The sequence below is a fragment of the Daphnia pulex genome, chromosome 2 (genome assembly GCF_021134715.1).
Source record: "Daphnia pulex isolate KAP4 chromosome 2, ASM2113471v1".
NCBI lineage: Eukaryota > Metazoa > Arthropoda > Branchiopoda > Diplostraca > Daphniidae > Daphnia > Daphnia pulex.
Window position 1 is genome coordinate 6,750,936 of NC_060018.1, and position 16,213 is coordinate 6,767,148.

General features: G+C 44.6%; 1 protein-coding gene across 4 annotated transcripts in view; it reads right to left on the bottom strand.

The window, feature by feature from the left end:
- Nucleotides 1-5,647, bottom strand: part of LOC124207367 — a 48,422-nt gene extending 42,775 nt beyond the window's left edge. For 2 of the 4 annotated variants that reach the window (XM_046604782.1, XM_046604771.1), the window contains exon 1: nucleotides 3,680-5,482. In XM_046604782.1, coding sequence (XP_046460738.1) covers nucleotides 3,680-4,824 — 1,145 coding nt within the window. In that variant the 5' untranslated portion in view covers nucleotides 4,825-5,482. Of the gene's footprint in view, nucleotides 1-3,679 lie in introns of all 4 variants that reach the window. The other 2 variants (XM_046604791.1, XM_046604800.1) reach the window with 2 other exon arrangements.
- Nucleotides 5,648-16,213: the final 10,566 nt, after the last annotated feature.

The window sequence follows — 16,213 nt, forward strand, 5'->3', positions numbered from 1 at the left end:
GCTACCGGGGCTATTATCCAACATGTTTCCCGACTGGATGGCATGTCGGTCATTAAAGACAATGAACGAAACAACGAAAAAGAGAAAAAAAGAGAGAATAATATAAATGAAAACACACTATAGCAGTAGCAGTAGTAGTACAGACCGTAAAGCCCGTGATTAAGATCATTCATATATTATACACATTTCCTCTGCTAGCTGGACATATCCGAGTGTGTCTCTCATCGCTTCTCTTCTTTTCCACGGCTCTGCCACCACCGACGATGAGAGAAAAATAAAAATAAAAACAAGCCAACACAAGAAGAAGAAAACGGCGACCGTATTGCCTATAAACTTTTGCGGTCGACCAAAAAGCTGCGGGAAGAAGAAAACGGCGGAGGGAGGAGCTATATACAGGAGTGTTATTCTATTTCGAAAACGGACGTGTTTTGGGTTAGATGATGGCCGTCATACACGGAACGGACGGGGAAACAAACGGCTTTTTATTTAACGCGGCCTTGCACACCTGAAATTCTGTTTCAAAAACGGCTGTCCAGTCAGGAACAAATAAAAAGAATTGCAAGTGGCCTATATAAATAATTCGTTGCCGGCCAGCAGCAGCAGCATCTATTCGTAGTGTATAAAAGCGCCAAGTTGCTAAGGAAGGAAGATGCTGTGCTGTTATTGGCAGTTGACATGTCGGACGGATGCTGGCCTTTTGTTGTTTGGTTGTCAGAAGAAGATGAAACTAAATTAGCGTATACATAAGAGCGCACTGGACTGATTGTGCTGCTGTATACGTTTCAACAGTTTTCCGGGGGAGACGAGCAGCTGGGCCAGCCCAGCGACGCTGCTGAGAGGAAATCTATCTAGTCGTCCGTCCATCCGTCCGTCCGCGTCCGTATCCAAGAAGAAGAAGATAGAGACGGGAGAAACGGGCGCTGAACTGAAGAGAGTATTCTAATTGACAACAACCCAATTATTAATTACTGGGTAATTGAGCTGGGCTACTGCTGGAGAATCTGAGCTATCGACGCTCCTCCTATCTCCCCCTCCCCTCCCTCTTAACATCTCTTCGCCTAGTTACATCCTCCCTCCTTCCTCGTGCATATATCTACTACGCCGGTATATATCGAGTCATAATCAAATTGTTCTACTATAGCCTATCTGCTCCTCGTCTCTCTAACCCCCCCTGTATAATGGACTATACTATATATCAGTTTTCATTCATAATCAACTTAGAGAGACTGGGGATGGAAACACACAGGTTTTCCTTCAGTGTGTTCCATCTAATATGAAACAACGGGCGGACGATGTAGACGACGACGTCCGACTTGATCAAATCACCGACATTGTCATCGTCCAAGGGAGATATTACCAGCAACTTCATCTCTCGTCGCTCGGCGAATAACCCAACGGTTTTACTATTCCCACCGGTAAATATAACTAATATCTGAATTTCTGATAGCTGCGTTGTATTCGATATAAATATTATAACTTCCTTCCTCCTCAATGTAATGGGAAAAATTCCAGCATTGATTAGGCCTTTGCGCAATATGAAAAAAGAAGAAAAAAAAAATAATGTTGTTGATATAATATCAAGCATCTTTTTTCTTTTCGTTTCCGTTGTACACTTTTGATTAAACCTGACTTATAGATGTGAAGTTTTTCCTTCTCCGCGGGGTTATTATTATTATTATTATTATTATTATTATATATTCCCTTTCTTTTTCTCTCTGATCTACTTCTTCGCTAATGCCGGGCTACACCCCTTTTTTTCTTTCTTTACATATAATACCGCGGCTTTTTTTTTTAATGAAAAAGAATAACCGACAACAACAACAACAACAAACAAACCAGAAAAAAAAGGGCCAACAACACGTACACACACACGTATATATCTGTGCGGTCGTATAATCTACATAGGGAAAAGGGGAGGGAGAGGTCTAAATAAATAAGAAAAAAAATCTAGCGCACATGTTCTAAGCGTTTCATATAAAAGGGCAACAACAGCAACTCGATCGAGAGAAATGAGCCAATTCCGGGCGGAAATTTTTCATCTTAATCCGCCGTAGTACGTTTCTATCCCCCCCCCCCTTTTTTTCATATAATATATAAACCAAAAGCAGCAGAAGCCGACGACTGCTAGTCATTCCCACTCACACATCTCTTCTTCCTTATTCCCCCCCCCCCCATCATTTTACAAAGAGCGTCGAAAAACCGGATTGCTACTCTAACAACACAACACACACACACACGAGCCGGGACATTTATATATCCACCCCACTTCTTCTTCTTCTACTTCTACTTTTCCCCTTACTGGTTGTGTATAGAGAGAGAGACGGACGGGGGGCCGGTGGTTTATTTGAAACCAGAGTCCAATAGAGACCGGGCCGGGACTAGTAGGTGGAAGAGGGTGGCTGTATATATCTACGTGTCCATTTATCTAAATATATACAGACGGGACGGGGTTGGAGACGCGTCTATATGTACATATGGAGAGTCGCAAGTCGTGAAATTGAGGGAGACAAGAAACACACACGCACAGGGCGCACAACTCTGTGTGCTGTGACTAAGAAGATATCAGGTAATTCTATATAGTTGGCCAGCCGGATGACGTCCGTGTGGCGCGCACCATGACAACTGTGCTGTGCACAACTCCAGCGCGATCGTCTAATAACGGAAAACCGACAACCAAGTTCCGTCCAGTCATCAGCCATCAGCAACAGCAACAGCCAGCCAGCCCAGCCAGGCAGCCCAGCACTTACAAAACACAACTCGTTGCATAAACACACACGGGGACGAGAGATTCAGTTTCCCGCGGCTCATTAAAGTCCGCGTCCTGTGTGCTGTGCAGTCCATCTCTCTGCTGACTCTCGTCATCCCGACATGTGGCAACTCTCTCCTATATATGCACCCGATCGGATGGCACATGACGACTACATTATTATTTTAAAATATAAAATAAAATAAATAAAAAAGCTGGCCCGGATGCACCGTTAGACATTTCCATCTCATCGCAACTGGATGCTGTTTCCATTTCTCTCATCTCTAATAGTAAAGGGGCAAAATGTCGTCCCCTCATCGTGGGCCAGCGGCCGGGAGATTATCTCGGCCGGCGACTCGAATTTTGAAAAATCAAAAAGTGAGAAAAAAAAGGACCTGATGATATTGCGCCCGGAGCACATTAGCAGATGTTTGATTTATCGGGACGGAATCAGAGTCCGTTGATGTACTGTATATTGGACGCGGCTCAGCGCTTATCTGATCACTGCTGGGCAGCCAAAAGAGATGCCGCGCAGTCTCTCTAATAACAAGGGCCGTCCCCGAAAAGAGAAGAAAGAATATAAAGTCCAGCACAGGAGAGAAAGAAATCAAAGAAAAGAAAACGAAAAAAAGAAAAGGGTTTCTGGGACGACTTCGTGCTGAGACGCACAGCAGATGATGATGGGCCAGGCCAGCAGCACAACGCACCGGTCACAATCTCATCATCATCTCTCTTATCTATATAACTTATTCTTATTTTTTAATATTATTCGCTGACACATAAATCAAATGCTAGACGTTTCTGAACGTGAATCAAGTGTCAGCCTATGCGCTCAATTTATGATTAGCCGGACTTAAATCGACTATATAGAGCTGGAACTAAATATATCAAATAAGAAATAATAATCAGTAAGTCAAGTTTTGGATTGATTACCTGGCAGTGGTGCAGTCCCTGTAGAGGATGTCAAAGTCCTTGCAGGAGAGCAACTTGCAGCGGTTGACGCCCGGCTGGATGGCGCCGAGCCCGCGCAGGATGCGGACCTGCTCGACGTTGCAGACGAGCGGCACAATGTCCAGCCGCTTGAGTTTGGTGTAGACGGTGTGCAGGCCGCCGACCAGGTGCTTGAGGAAGAGCTCAAAGGCCTGCGGCAGGCACAGCATCGTCTCGCCGTGGATGACGAAGGCCGCCACCTTCTGGTTGCGGTAGTCCACCAACTTGCACTCGTTGGCCGTCGGGTCCGTGCTGGAAATGGGCGGCGGACTGTGGCTGCTGTACGGCGAGCGATCGCTGCTGTGGTGATGGTGGTGGCTGTTCTGGCCGTGCCCGCCACCACCGCCGCCCGAGTGCATCCCGTGAGAGTGGCCGCCGTGGTGGTGGCCGTGCCCGTACAGCGAACGCTCGGCGTTCTGCATGTTGGCGGCGGCGGCGGCCGCTGCGGCCGCTGCGGCTGCTGCCGGGTGGCCCAGATAGAGGCCCGGGTGGTAGCCGTCCGGCATGCCGGGGATGCCCGTCAGTCCGGCCAGCGAAACGGGCACGCCAGGGCCCATGCCGCCCAGCAGGCCGGCTTTGCCGTGGAGCAGGGCGCTCTGGTTGGCGGCGGCGGCCGCTGCGGCCGCGTGCAGAGCGGCGAACGACATGGACGACGACATGCCGGGCCCGTGAAGCGAGCCGGACAGCGAGGCCTGCAGGGCGGCCGAGTGGCTGTTGAGGTTGGCCTCCCCTCGGCTGGGCGGGCTGTCGCGGACGGGCGGACTGTTGGCCGAGCTGGGCCGGCGGATGGGATTGTAGGAGGAGAGGTCGTGCGGGTGTCCGGCAGCGCCCACCAAGTGATGCGACGACCGGCCGACCGGACTGCGACGGTGATCCAACGACAAGTTGTTCCGGTCGGGACTGGGCGTTGCGGACCTTCCGGCTCCGGCTCCTGAAACTCCTGACGCCGCCGAATCGGCCACTGATGAAGCCGGACTAGCAGAACTGGCTGCGCCGGGCGATAGAGACATGCTGAACGACAGAGGCGAGTTGCGTAACTTGTTGCCCGTCGACACTTGCGACTGGACCGACGATGAGGCCGTTATCATTTCTCGCCCCCAACCACTAGTGAAATAATTCTTTCCGGCCCGTCTTTTTTTCGACCGATGGTCCAGCCAATAAAAACAAATAAGTCAGCAGTCGACTCTGACTGACTTCCCTTCCACTCGGGTCACTCACAAACGACAAAATTTCAAATTAACCAACGGCCTTATTATTTTCTTCCTTTGTCAGACTGGAACTTGTCACACGGGCGAATCACTCAACACAGCACTAAACGCAATAACTTATTTTAAAAAATGTAATCAGAAATGTGACGCACGTGACGGAAAACAAAAAACCAGTCTAGGCTAACAGGTGAATCAACGAGCCGGCCCTTTTTGGAATAAGTTGGTCACTTTTGTGTCAAAAAGTTGTTTTCGATTTCTTTTGATTTCAGTGTCACAGCTGTCGGGCACTCCACTTGGCAAGAAGTGGCACGTCACAGTGGTGATGGACGAATACTAGCCGAGGGTTCAATTGTCTGATGTCAAAAGAAGAAATGGCAGAAACAAAAAGAGAAAAACGAGTAAGAGTCACGTAGTAGAACGAACAGCTTCGGACTGAGTCCAGAGTCCGACTGGCCACTAGAAGTGCACAAGAGGCAATCGCAGATGGAAGAGGGCCGGCCGAAACGGAGGTATGTTCTAACAACTGGAACTGGAACTGAAGAGAGAGAGAGAAAAGCTAAGGGGCCGGCAGCAGCGCCACACAGCCGATCCGAGTGCCGGAGTCAAAAGCGAGAAAGGGCGGGCACTCGCAGGAAATGGCCAGGAATCGAAACGGGGCAAAAGAGAGGCAGATCCGTCTCCTTGGCCGTCCTTGGCAAAGAGGGGGGAAAAAACACACGGAAAAAAGGTTGGCCCAGGAGCAGTCGACGGGGCGGGGTCCGTCACCCGTAGGGGACGTCCCATTCGCCGGCTGGGGGACTGCCCCGATCGAGCGCCAATCGGAGGGCCTCCTTAACCGTCTGCCGGTCACGCCCACCTTCTTCGGTAGGAGCTGGACCTCCTACAGTGGCACCGACTGCGCGCGCGGCCTTTTCTCCGTTTCCCACGATTTCCTCCCTTCTCTTTTGTGCTTAGATTTCTTCTTCTTTTTTCTTTTCTTTCTTCTTTCTTCTTTCCTCTCTCATCTTCCATCTTTTTCTCCCATTCGATCTGTATGCTCGCCGGTGTACATCATCGTTGTGACACGGAGCACGAAGAGGGTCGCCTCTCCGACACCCACCCGGACGCCCAATCTTTTCCGTCCATCTTCTTTTTTCATTTTTCATTTTTCATTTTTCTTTTTTCTTTTCTTCTTTTTCTTGTCTCAAAAGGGACGTGATAATTGTGCACGTGAAGTGGAAATGGAATTCGTGAGTCCTTTTCATGTGTCCGAAAGACAAACGGGCGAACAGAGAAGGAGGTGGGTGGTGTTGGTGGGTGGGTGGATAAAAAAAAAGGGGGGGGGATATATGAAGAAAAGAGGCCGAACCCTCTGCGGCTCTGCGCCGGCCCAACTCCTTTCGACTAATCCCGCCTTATTCCGTCTCCCATTGGATGCACAATCCGACTTGTTCGACTGTGAACAAGCCGAGAAATACACAGTCCCATTGGTTCTCCCGCAACAAACGGGAAATCTAACGCGCGCGGACCCAAATGCCAACTAGTAGTCCCGTCCCGCTATTATGTGTGTGTGTGCCAAGGGCCGTCTCTCTTTTTTCTTTTTTGTCTTGCGGAATCGTTTCGCTTCCATTCTTCCCATGAGTGTATTTTGTTGTGTTTTTTTTTGGTCATCAACACAGGACTTCTGCTTCATTTATTTGCAATATCTGTAGCCATAATCATCAAAGATTTATTGGCATATTTTGGCCTTTTCTTTTTTTTAATCACCAATCATTTGTGTTTTCAAATACAAATTGAAATGGACATTTTACCTATATAGAGCCGGATGTTCGGATGCTATTGTATAGATTCCGAATTAGTGACTGAAGTAAATGAATCATCCAATAAAAAAATTTAAACTCGACAAGAAACGACTGCTGTGAATATAATAAGCGACGTCCATCCATTAATTATCCGATTTCCTTTTTTCTAGGAATTTATATTTACCTCCTTCTTGATTTTTCTTGTAACGAAAAGGAATCGAATTTTTCTTCACTTTTATGGGCCTGTTTATGTATTGACGGCTTAGTATATGATCGGTTCATTTAATTGCGGCCTGCCAAAATACGCAGACCGGGATTATATCCTTACATACATGACATTCGAAAATTGGAATTGATCACTTTTAAGCGAGCCCCAGCGAGCCCAGCAAACAGCACAGCACAGGGCTGGATGTCTGGATGCCGTAATAATGGATATGCGACTTGCAATCGATCCATCCCGGCGTAATCACCAAATGGACGGCTCTCTACCGCCACTCCCGCACACAGCTCAGAGTCTAGTATAGTCCACGATTGTATCTCTATTCCTTATATATACGCATATCCGTGTCTATATGCATGCAAGGAATTTTACACACAAATATTTTATGTCTGATTAAATTTAGTGGGAAAATTTGATTTTGAAATAACAACGAATGGTTATTTTTAAACCATTGAAATCAATTATTGCACTTTTTGTGACTCGTTTGGAACGAAAATGACGAGGCGGTTTTTATTTTCAAACTGATTTTATTGTTTGCAGTAACGTTGTTATACATCGGCAATTTATGCGTTAATTCACGCAATTATTCTGGGAAACAATCAATGCAATATCGATCACAAAAAATGTTTTGATTGATTTACGATAGTTATTTTTAAAACAATAACGCAATCAAGTTTCGTGGACGACAATAACGGCGGCAATAGACCCTTGCATAACAGTAGACTTAACACGATAATGGTTTGATTTCATTTAATTCAATTGTTTCTTTTTTCGCTATACCTTTCTAAAAATATCTTCAGTCTGTCGAAATTTCATTTGGAGAAAATAATGAAAGAACACAATCAGCACTCTATAGCGATTGAAAGATGATTCGGAAGGTTAATATGTCCAATATCAAAATTTTCTTATAAATAGCGGCATTAAACTATATCCACTTATTATTCCGGTTATCAAATCCAGGAAATTGGAGATGAAAGAGATATCGCAAATTGCTTTTGACGTCAATTTATCTCATAGAATGTTTTTTTTTATTCTTTCACCTTTCGTCGACAATCTTATTATTACGTGCTTATGACGAGCGAGCGTGAATCCTCCAATGTTCTTAGTCACCGACGAATTCAGACAAGAGTTCTATAGTACAACGTGTCAGCCGTGATTTTCCTCTGCTGCAATTGCCTAAAACAAGAAACAGTCTTATACAATATCATCGTGACCCGCACCGAAAATGTCGTCGTCAGCATTTTTAGTGTTTCGAAATTCAGTCAAACAATAAGCTCTTGCGTATACATATAATAGTTGTGTGTAGCCATGTTTCCATTGAACATGGCTTCCAACAAAGGATTGAAGGGGGAAGAAAAAACGAATCATTTCAAGTCCAATAAACAGCGTACGTATAGCATATACAATATAGCCAAACCCTAATTTTTTTCCCCGACCGGTCCCGAAAATGAACGTCGCCAATAAGATCAGAACCGATAAAACCCCGGCCAGCAGAATAGAAAACGCCTACTGCCATGTCTATATAAAAAGGAGCCGGAGAGAAATATCTTATAATACATAAGGAAATCAGTGGAGACTGGAGAGATAGAGTTCCCGTTTTTTTATTGTCTTTTATAGATCCCTTTGGGCCGGCTCTCTCTCTCTAGACGGGCAGCACATATATATAATAGTGACGAAAAAGAGAAGAGAAATGGTTTCTTCTTTTTTCTTTCGGTGCGGTGGCGCAGATGTCAAACGGCGTTTTGTTTTTCTTCCAGATTTTTGTTATTTTTCTTTCTTTTTTTGCTAACACAGAGAAAAGAGCCGACGGGGTCTATACTTGGCCAGGGCGGATGACGCATAGTCTAGCCGGCACAGGACTTATTGATGTCACTTTGTTATGCTTATTTTTTTTTGGGAGGGAGGGTTGATGTTGTCTTTTTTTTCTTTCGCTCCTAACTGAACCTCCCGCATATATAGATATATACTGGGCTGTACACGTAATACGCCAGTCAGTCCAGCAGTCCAGCAGCACAGGCAATATTATATATATATATAGCGGGCCGCGGTAATGGAGATTGGATAGCGCAATTGAAAAAAAAGAACTCCAGCAGATCCTTCTATGTATATCTGTGTGTATATGTGCTCTCCCCCAGCTTTGCTGCTTCATCTATCGGTCTTCATCTTTGGCTCTCTTCTGTTTTTCTCTCTGTGTGTGTTGTTGTCGATATTTTTTCCTTCTGAGGCTGTGCTCTGTGTCGCCATCCTCGTCCGCTCGTCTATGCGCGCAACGATTGTTTGTTGATTCGTCTCTTCTTTTGCGATGGCGGTGCCGACAAACGGATCCCATGTTGTTGCGACTTGTTTCCAGTTATTTTATGATCCGACATAAAAACCCAGCGCTCCAGAGGACGACGACGGACTCTCTTGCGCGCAAAAAAAAAAAAAATGAGAAATAGTAAGAGAAAAAAAATCATTTTTTAAAAGAGACAAAAAAACATATTGGGGCGCAGCAAAGTCGCGCAACCTTTTTTTTTCCTTCTTCCTCCAATGTGATTACATAAGACGACCGAGAAAGATGGAGAGATGGAGGCGGACAGAGGGATATATAGGGTATATAGACGGATGGATAGAAAGATGCTGGGCCTTAAGTAGAGTATATATAACAGAGCGCGGCTTCCCTTTTTCTCGGCTTCGATTTTTTTATTTTTTATTTTGTTTAATTTTTATTTTTCTCTCTCTCACGGGTAGTAGTAGTAGGAGGAGGGATGTTGGAGGAAAAAGGACAGCAGCCTCAAAAAGTTGACACAAACATATACAGAAAAAAAAGATGTCATCTGGTTTACACTTTTACCGAATGGAAAATGTTGCTCGACAAGATATCTTGTGGATTGGGTCTTGTAAAACTACTACGACGACGACCAGGAGGGGGGAGAAAAGAATAATAATAATAAATGAAGAAATATACATATATACCGCGTATCCCCAATTTCTTTTTCCGCTTTGCAATAGAAATATATGTAATAGCAGAAAATAGTACCGCCATTCAATATTTATTTTTTTACTTCCAACATTTTTTTTTTCAGGGTTCAACGACAAATGGAAAATAAAAATAAAAATATTTTCACCTCCCATCAGAAATCTGACAATGTTTTTTTTTTGAGGGGGGAGCTCCTATTATTTTCTATTCGGAATTTTTCCTTTTTTGTAGCTAATCATAATCTATAGAGTGAATTGATATAATGATATAACGCGGATAGCTTTTTTCTTTCTTTTTCCTTTTAGTTCGCCTGAATCCTGATGGCAAAACGGTGGCGTTTGTGTGTTGAGTTGATGGCTGTTTGGCTCATCCAGTTTGGCTTCAATTGGTTCTGGCAGGCGTGAGAAGAGCTATAGTGGGCGACTGCTGCCGAACTAGGGAGGGAGGGAGTTGCATCGGAAGTCGAACCGCATCACAAGAGCCGCCGCCACCCGTCGCCGTCACAAACTCCCGCCCGCCCCGCGCACGGCACCACCACCACCATCATCCCATGCCCTGATATTTATAATCGACGATAAACACACAGTCCATATTGCCGTTGCTGTTCTGTCGGAAAAGCGGCGGCAGAACCCCGAAAGCTTTTGGGCTTCGGCGGCACACAACACACACAGAAAAGAAAAAAGAAAAAGAAAATAAAAAAACATTATTAATAATCTTTTTCTTTCTTTTCTGACGATGGCTCTGTGTGTTGCTGTTGTGTGCTGTTATGTTCGTGCAACTATTAGACGCTCGATGAGGGCAGAGAGAGATGGCGCGGTATCACCACCACGACGAAATCGAGCGTTGCACTCTGCCTCAGCTATCATCATCCTTATATTTTTTTTTTTTTTTTTTAAACTTATATATATTATAGACTCATATGCGGCTACGTGTATAAATGTATATAGACGAAGGAACAACTCCCACTGCTGCTATTGACTAGCTACGCGTGTGCGGCTGACGTCATTTGATTAATCCAACACGCATCACACAGCATAGAGCCCTTCCCCTATCTAATGTACGATATGTGATGTGTATGGGGTATGTAACAGTAGGACTAGTATACATACAAGGAGGCTTGTCTCGAGTTTTTCTTTTGGTTGTAATGTGTAGGCTGTAAAGTATACTAGACCGGGAGCAGCTAGCAGGATTTATTTATAGTTGTTTTATTGTTTGTTGCGTTATAGTATTATTATTAGACTTTTATTCTCTCTCTCTCTCTCTCTCTAATAGAGTTGGATGATCATTGAAATGTTTTTCTTTTGCTGTTGGGAGTGGCTGGCAGCAGCCATTTCATTGTTCTTTATTATTCGAATACAACCGGCCGTGAGCCAAACTCTCAAGAAGAACTTGATGGGCCAAATTTTCTATTTCAATTTCTGACTAACTAGGCCTCTCATTAAGTGGAGATGCAAACACAGCGGACCAGCAGCACACAGAACTGATAATGCAACACACCGGGTACTATATAGATGGAGGCGATGGCACACAGGGTTTCTGGGTATATATACATACATAGATACGAAACAAACACTGCTCTGTTTAGACGTCTATATAAAATGGTGTACACGCATATAGAATATAAAAGGGCCGGGGCCTAATAATATGTATTTCCAGACACACAGCAGCAGCAGCAAGAAGAAAGAGAATAATATATATCTAACGTGCGCGACGCCGGTGAAACCGTTTCAAGTTTTGGAGAGGGCCCCGGCCTCCTAGCTCCGCGAGACCCGTGGTGTATAACAAAAGAGCAGACGAGAGCTTGTTTTTTAATTCTCATTATTTGTTTGAAATGGAAAAGTTGGCGATCCGACGTCAAAGCTCGTTAAGGCTTTTATCCCATTCCCCCCCCCCTTTTTTGCTGCTAGTAGATAGCTCCTGCGTCCTGCCTACTTACTACTCCTCCCCCTCTATACCACCTACCACCTACCGTTTTTCTCCCGGCTGCCTCATCTATACACTTCGTGCGTTCGTCGTGAGCAACAACAACAAAAAAGAGAGAGAGAGAAAGATGATGAACACAAGAATATAAGAAGATTAGAAAAAAGAAAAGAAAATAAGTTTAATAATAATTTGGGGGGAAGAAAAGAATGAGAAGGATGAGCCTGGTGAGCTGGATGTGTACGCGTATATATCGTTGGCCTCGTTTCTATATAGATATGGCACTATGTAGTGTACTAAATAACCTTTGAAAAAAAACTGGCAACATTGATGCATGTCACCAAAGACTATACATCTGAAAGATCATTAAGCGCAACAACTTCCGCAGGCTATATACAAAAGCGCTTAACTAAATTATGAACGTGTTAAAACCCTTTCTAGTATTAACTCTGGTTAATTATTATTCCGTCATTTCTTTGTAGTTCCGTTTGGCCTATCGCATATAGAATGCGTAGAATGTCCAGAATGCCGACTGTGTGTGTGTATTATATCGGCAGGTATGGCACAGATAGGCCGAGCCCCAAACAAGGAGAAATGTATGAACACACAAAAAAAAATCAAAAAGGAGCGTAGGCGGAGAGCGCCGCTCTCAAATGTTCCGCATGCGAGAACAAAAAGAAAGTTCCGTCTTATACAATATAATATTATTTATTTTTTCCTTGTAATTTTTTCTTTTTTCTCCCCTTTAGATTTTCTTCTTCTTCTTCTTCTTCTTCTCTTTTCCTTCCTTAATTCCGCCCTCTAGAATCTTAATGACTGGCTGCCACTCTGTCGGGAGTGAATGTATTGACGTTTAATGTACGACCTCCTGCTAACAAAAAAGAAAAATACCTTTTTGGCTTTTTCTCTTTCGTCCGGGGGGATTGCGCTGTACAGTGTATAAAACATGTAGAAAAACGAAGCGGGATAGATGAGACTCGAGAGGTTTTTCTAGAGTGTCTGTGTGTGTGTGTGTCTATAAGAGAGAGAGAGAAGAGCAAAGGCGGGACATGCACACACACACACACAAAATGGGGAACTAAACAAAGAAGAAACAAGGATTGGTGTTTATATATATAACATATGCATGAGCAAGTCGGAGCGGAGGAGAGCCGAGCCTTTGCTTTTGTGTCTAAGCGTGCCAATGTGTTGCTTTGCATCTGCGCCTCTTCGATAAGACTCTCTTTTCTTTTTATTATTTTTTATTTTTTTCCGATACTTATTCCAACCAACCGCTGGGCTGTGTGTACATGTAGACGTGCGCCGGCAGTCTCTCCCTCCTCTCTATATTGCTTTGCATCAGCTCCGTGTGGTGGATAAAAAATATGAATATTGACTCAATGTCCTCTAATGTCGGGATAGTATGGGGCTGTATACGCTGCTGCTGCTGCTGCAAACACAAAGAAGCGTGACTTCTTTCCTTTACTGCTCCCTCACGGCTCGTCAATCGTTCAGCCAGCCAGCCAACTCGACTCTCTCTCTCTCTCTTTCTCTCTACAACTCGATATATAGATTATCTCTCAGCCCATTATAATAGATAAGTCACCGACACCCAACCAAGCCAAAAGTCGTTTTTTTTTTCATCCCCCCCACCAGCAGCAGCAGCGATTTTCTTTATTGTTTTGTGTGTGTGTTACCCTCAAATGCTCGATATCTTCTCCGCCAGCGTTCAACACACACAGCACACTCTCTCGATTCGACCGCAGCAGCGCAACATGTAAATCAAATCCACTTTTTTGTATAGACATACACACTATAGCTACACAAGCACTGCATTTGTGTGTGCGATCACACTCCATCAGGCGGCCATTTATGCTTAATAGCCTAGCCCACTTTGCGCGGGACTCTCAAATTGAATTCTCGGCGGGTTGACGGAACCAACGACGACGACGACAGTGCTGTGCGGGACCCATAAGCATAAGGACGTAAACGCGCATATAAAATCCTGTCAGCCCTGGGTGTACACTGTAATAAACATGGCTACGTGTGTGTGTGTGTGCGTACAACGTCATAGATTTCGGTAATAAAAGCTATAAACGTAATCGAAAAGGAAAATGAAATCACAACTTCCCCCTTTTTTTCTTTTTGGGTGGGTGGGTATATATATTTCGTTATATTATAGCCGGGCCATGATACAGCGACGGCTATCAATTAATTGTAGGCAGCCGCAGCCGAGCGCTGGATGTCCCTGACAACCCGCACGCTCGCATTACGGAAACTGTTCTACCGGTCGCAGCTCACAGCAGACGCAAAAAAAAGGAAAAAGAAGAAAAATTTCCAGCTCGACGGAATCGTCATTAATCACGACCGCATATAGGCAGTGCTGAACTGCTGATGTATTATGGGGCAAAGAAGGGGAAAAAAGAGGAAGACGCTGGATGATAGAAAAGTAAAAAAAAGAAAAAAAATTTATTTCAAAAAAAAAGAAAACTATGTATGCAGCCTGGGATATATCCAGGCTGATATTCCATGCGCCTTTAGTTGCTGCTGCTGCTCGTCGTCGTCTGACAATTCAATGATTTGAAACCGACCCCCACGAAAAAAATAAAATTGATGATGAGCCAAACCACAATCCCTGGCGCGCTTAAATGACACGTTCTCTGCCGGTGATATTGAATCGTCGGGACTGCTGGCGGGGGGAACAAAAGGCCGACTAATGATTGCTGTCGTGTGCGGTTTCATCCGTTCCTCTCCTGCAGGCCGCGTCCGGAAACGGGCTTGTGACCGGAAAAAAAAGGGGGAGGATCCAAATGGAAAGAGGGGGTTGGGATGGAGAACAGTTCAACTAGTCATCGGTGTCATCTCGCGTCCCGGCATCGGAGACTTATTGAAAACGTCACACCCGACTGGTTTCAGACAACGATTGATGCAACTAAGAAAAGAATATCAATCCGTATTGTGTCGTCGTCGTCGTCGAATCGCTGCATCACATCGTCAACAAAATATTCGTTTTCCCACTCTACAACGACGACGACGACGAAAAACCAAATCCCATACGCCGAGTAGTCATTAATTGTTAGGCAATCGGCAGCTGATGACAGGCAAGAGAGTTAAAACAAATGCTCACGATAACGTTTGGTGGAGTTGTATGCCGGTCATCGAATGCCATGTGCATTTAGCGTTTGATGTTGTTGGTACAATCAGTGGCCGAGTCACAGCAGCAGCAGCTGGCATTATTTAATTTTCTTTCCCAAAAAATAAAAGGAACAGATAACCTTTTTTTAAAATATGAAGGACAGCAGAGAGTCAAGCTCGGACCGGAGTTAGCAGGAGGCGATATTGAACCAGCTGTCCTGACGTTCCGGAATTGTGCTGCCCTCTATATACGTTTCGTTGCCTCCCACCGCATCAAATGCCGTCTGACATAATATAACTCCCGAGATTTATCCTGTAGGCCAGTTCAGCAGCTTTTATATTCCGGGCGTTCAACTATGATTGTATTCAAGATAAATAGACGGAGAATCTGGTTAGAAGGAAACCGTGTTGTGGCAACGACATCGGTGATCATCAAATCGTCTACCGTTCGGTCGGTCCCCATAGGCCATGAAAAAACATTTTGGCAACAGACAATAAAGAAACAATGGGAAGTTTGCCAGGCAAAAGCGCGGCATTCAATCGTTATGATTTGAAGGGATTTCAACACGCGGCTAACTCAATCTTTGTCAACTTGGAAAACCCAACAGAGGAACACTGATAAAAAAAAAGAGGGGACACGGAGAGAGGGGAACAAAATCCTGGCCAGAAATGGCCGCGATATCTCGGGCGATTGCAGACTAATGGTCGCCTTGATTTATGCATTGAAGCGTTATTGTCAGCGACAGCATTCTTCACGCTTCTTATTCAATATTCGCTTTTTCACAATCTCCTTCGACATCGCTTCGATTCTCGTCATTATTGAATTGCTGTGATCCTGTTACAAAAACGGTCGCCCCTTTCCTGATTGATGCGTGAATTTCGACTCGTTTACGGAGACAATCAGTCCAACCACTAAAATTTTGAGCAATTCAGAGTCGGTGATTTCACCCCTTTACAGTAGGAATCAGTGACAACTTTGGTTAGACTTTTTCGTTTCTGTAACAGCTGGTCACTATGACGAAACGATTGTTTGTGTACAGTAACTCATAATCGCTAAGCTAGACCGATGACAACCAAATCAAATAAAGAACTGCGACAACAGAGATGGCGGAAACGTTCAGAGACTCTTCTAACTCGATAGTTTTACTTATCTTGTTGTCACTGATTCAATAGTTTTTGCGTAATAATGAGAGATAATTCCAAATAAGGCCTACCGTTCATGGAAAGGAGTTTAACACATTTGCCTTACCTTTAGCATCAAACTTAAAAATACCT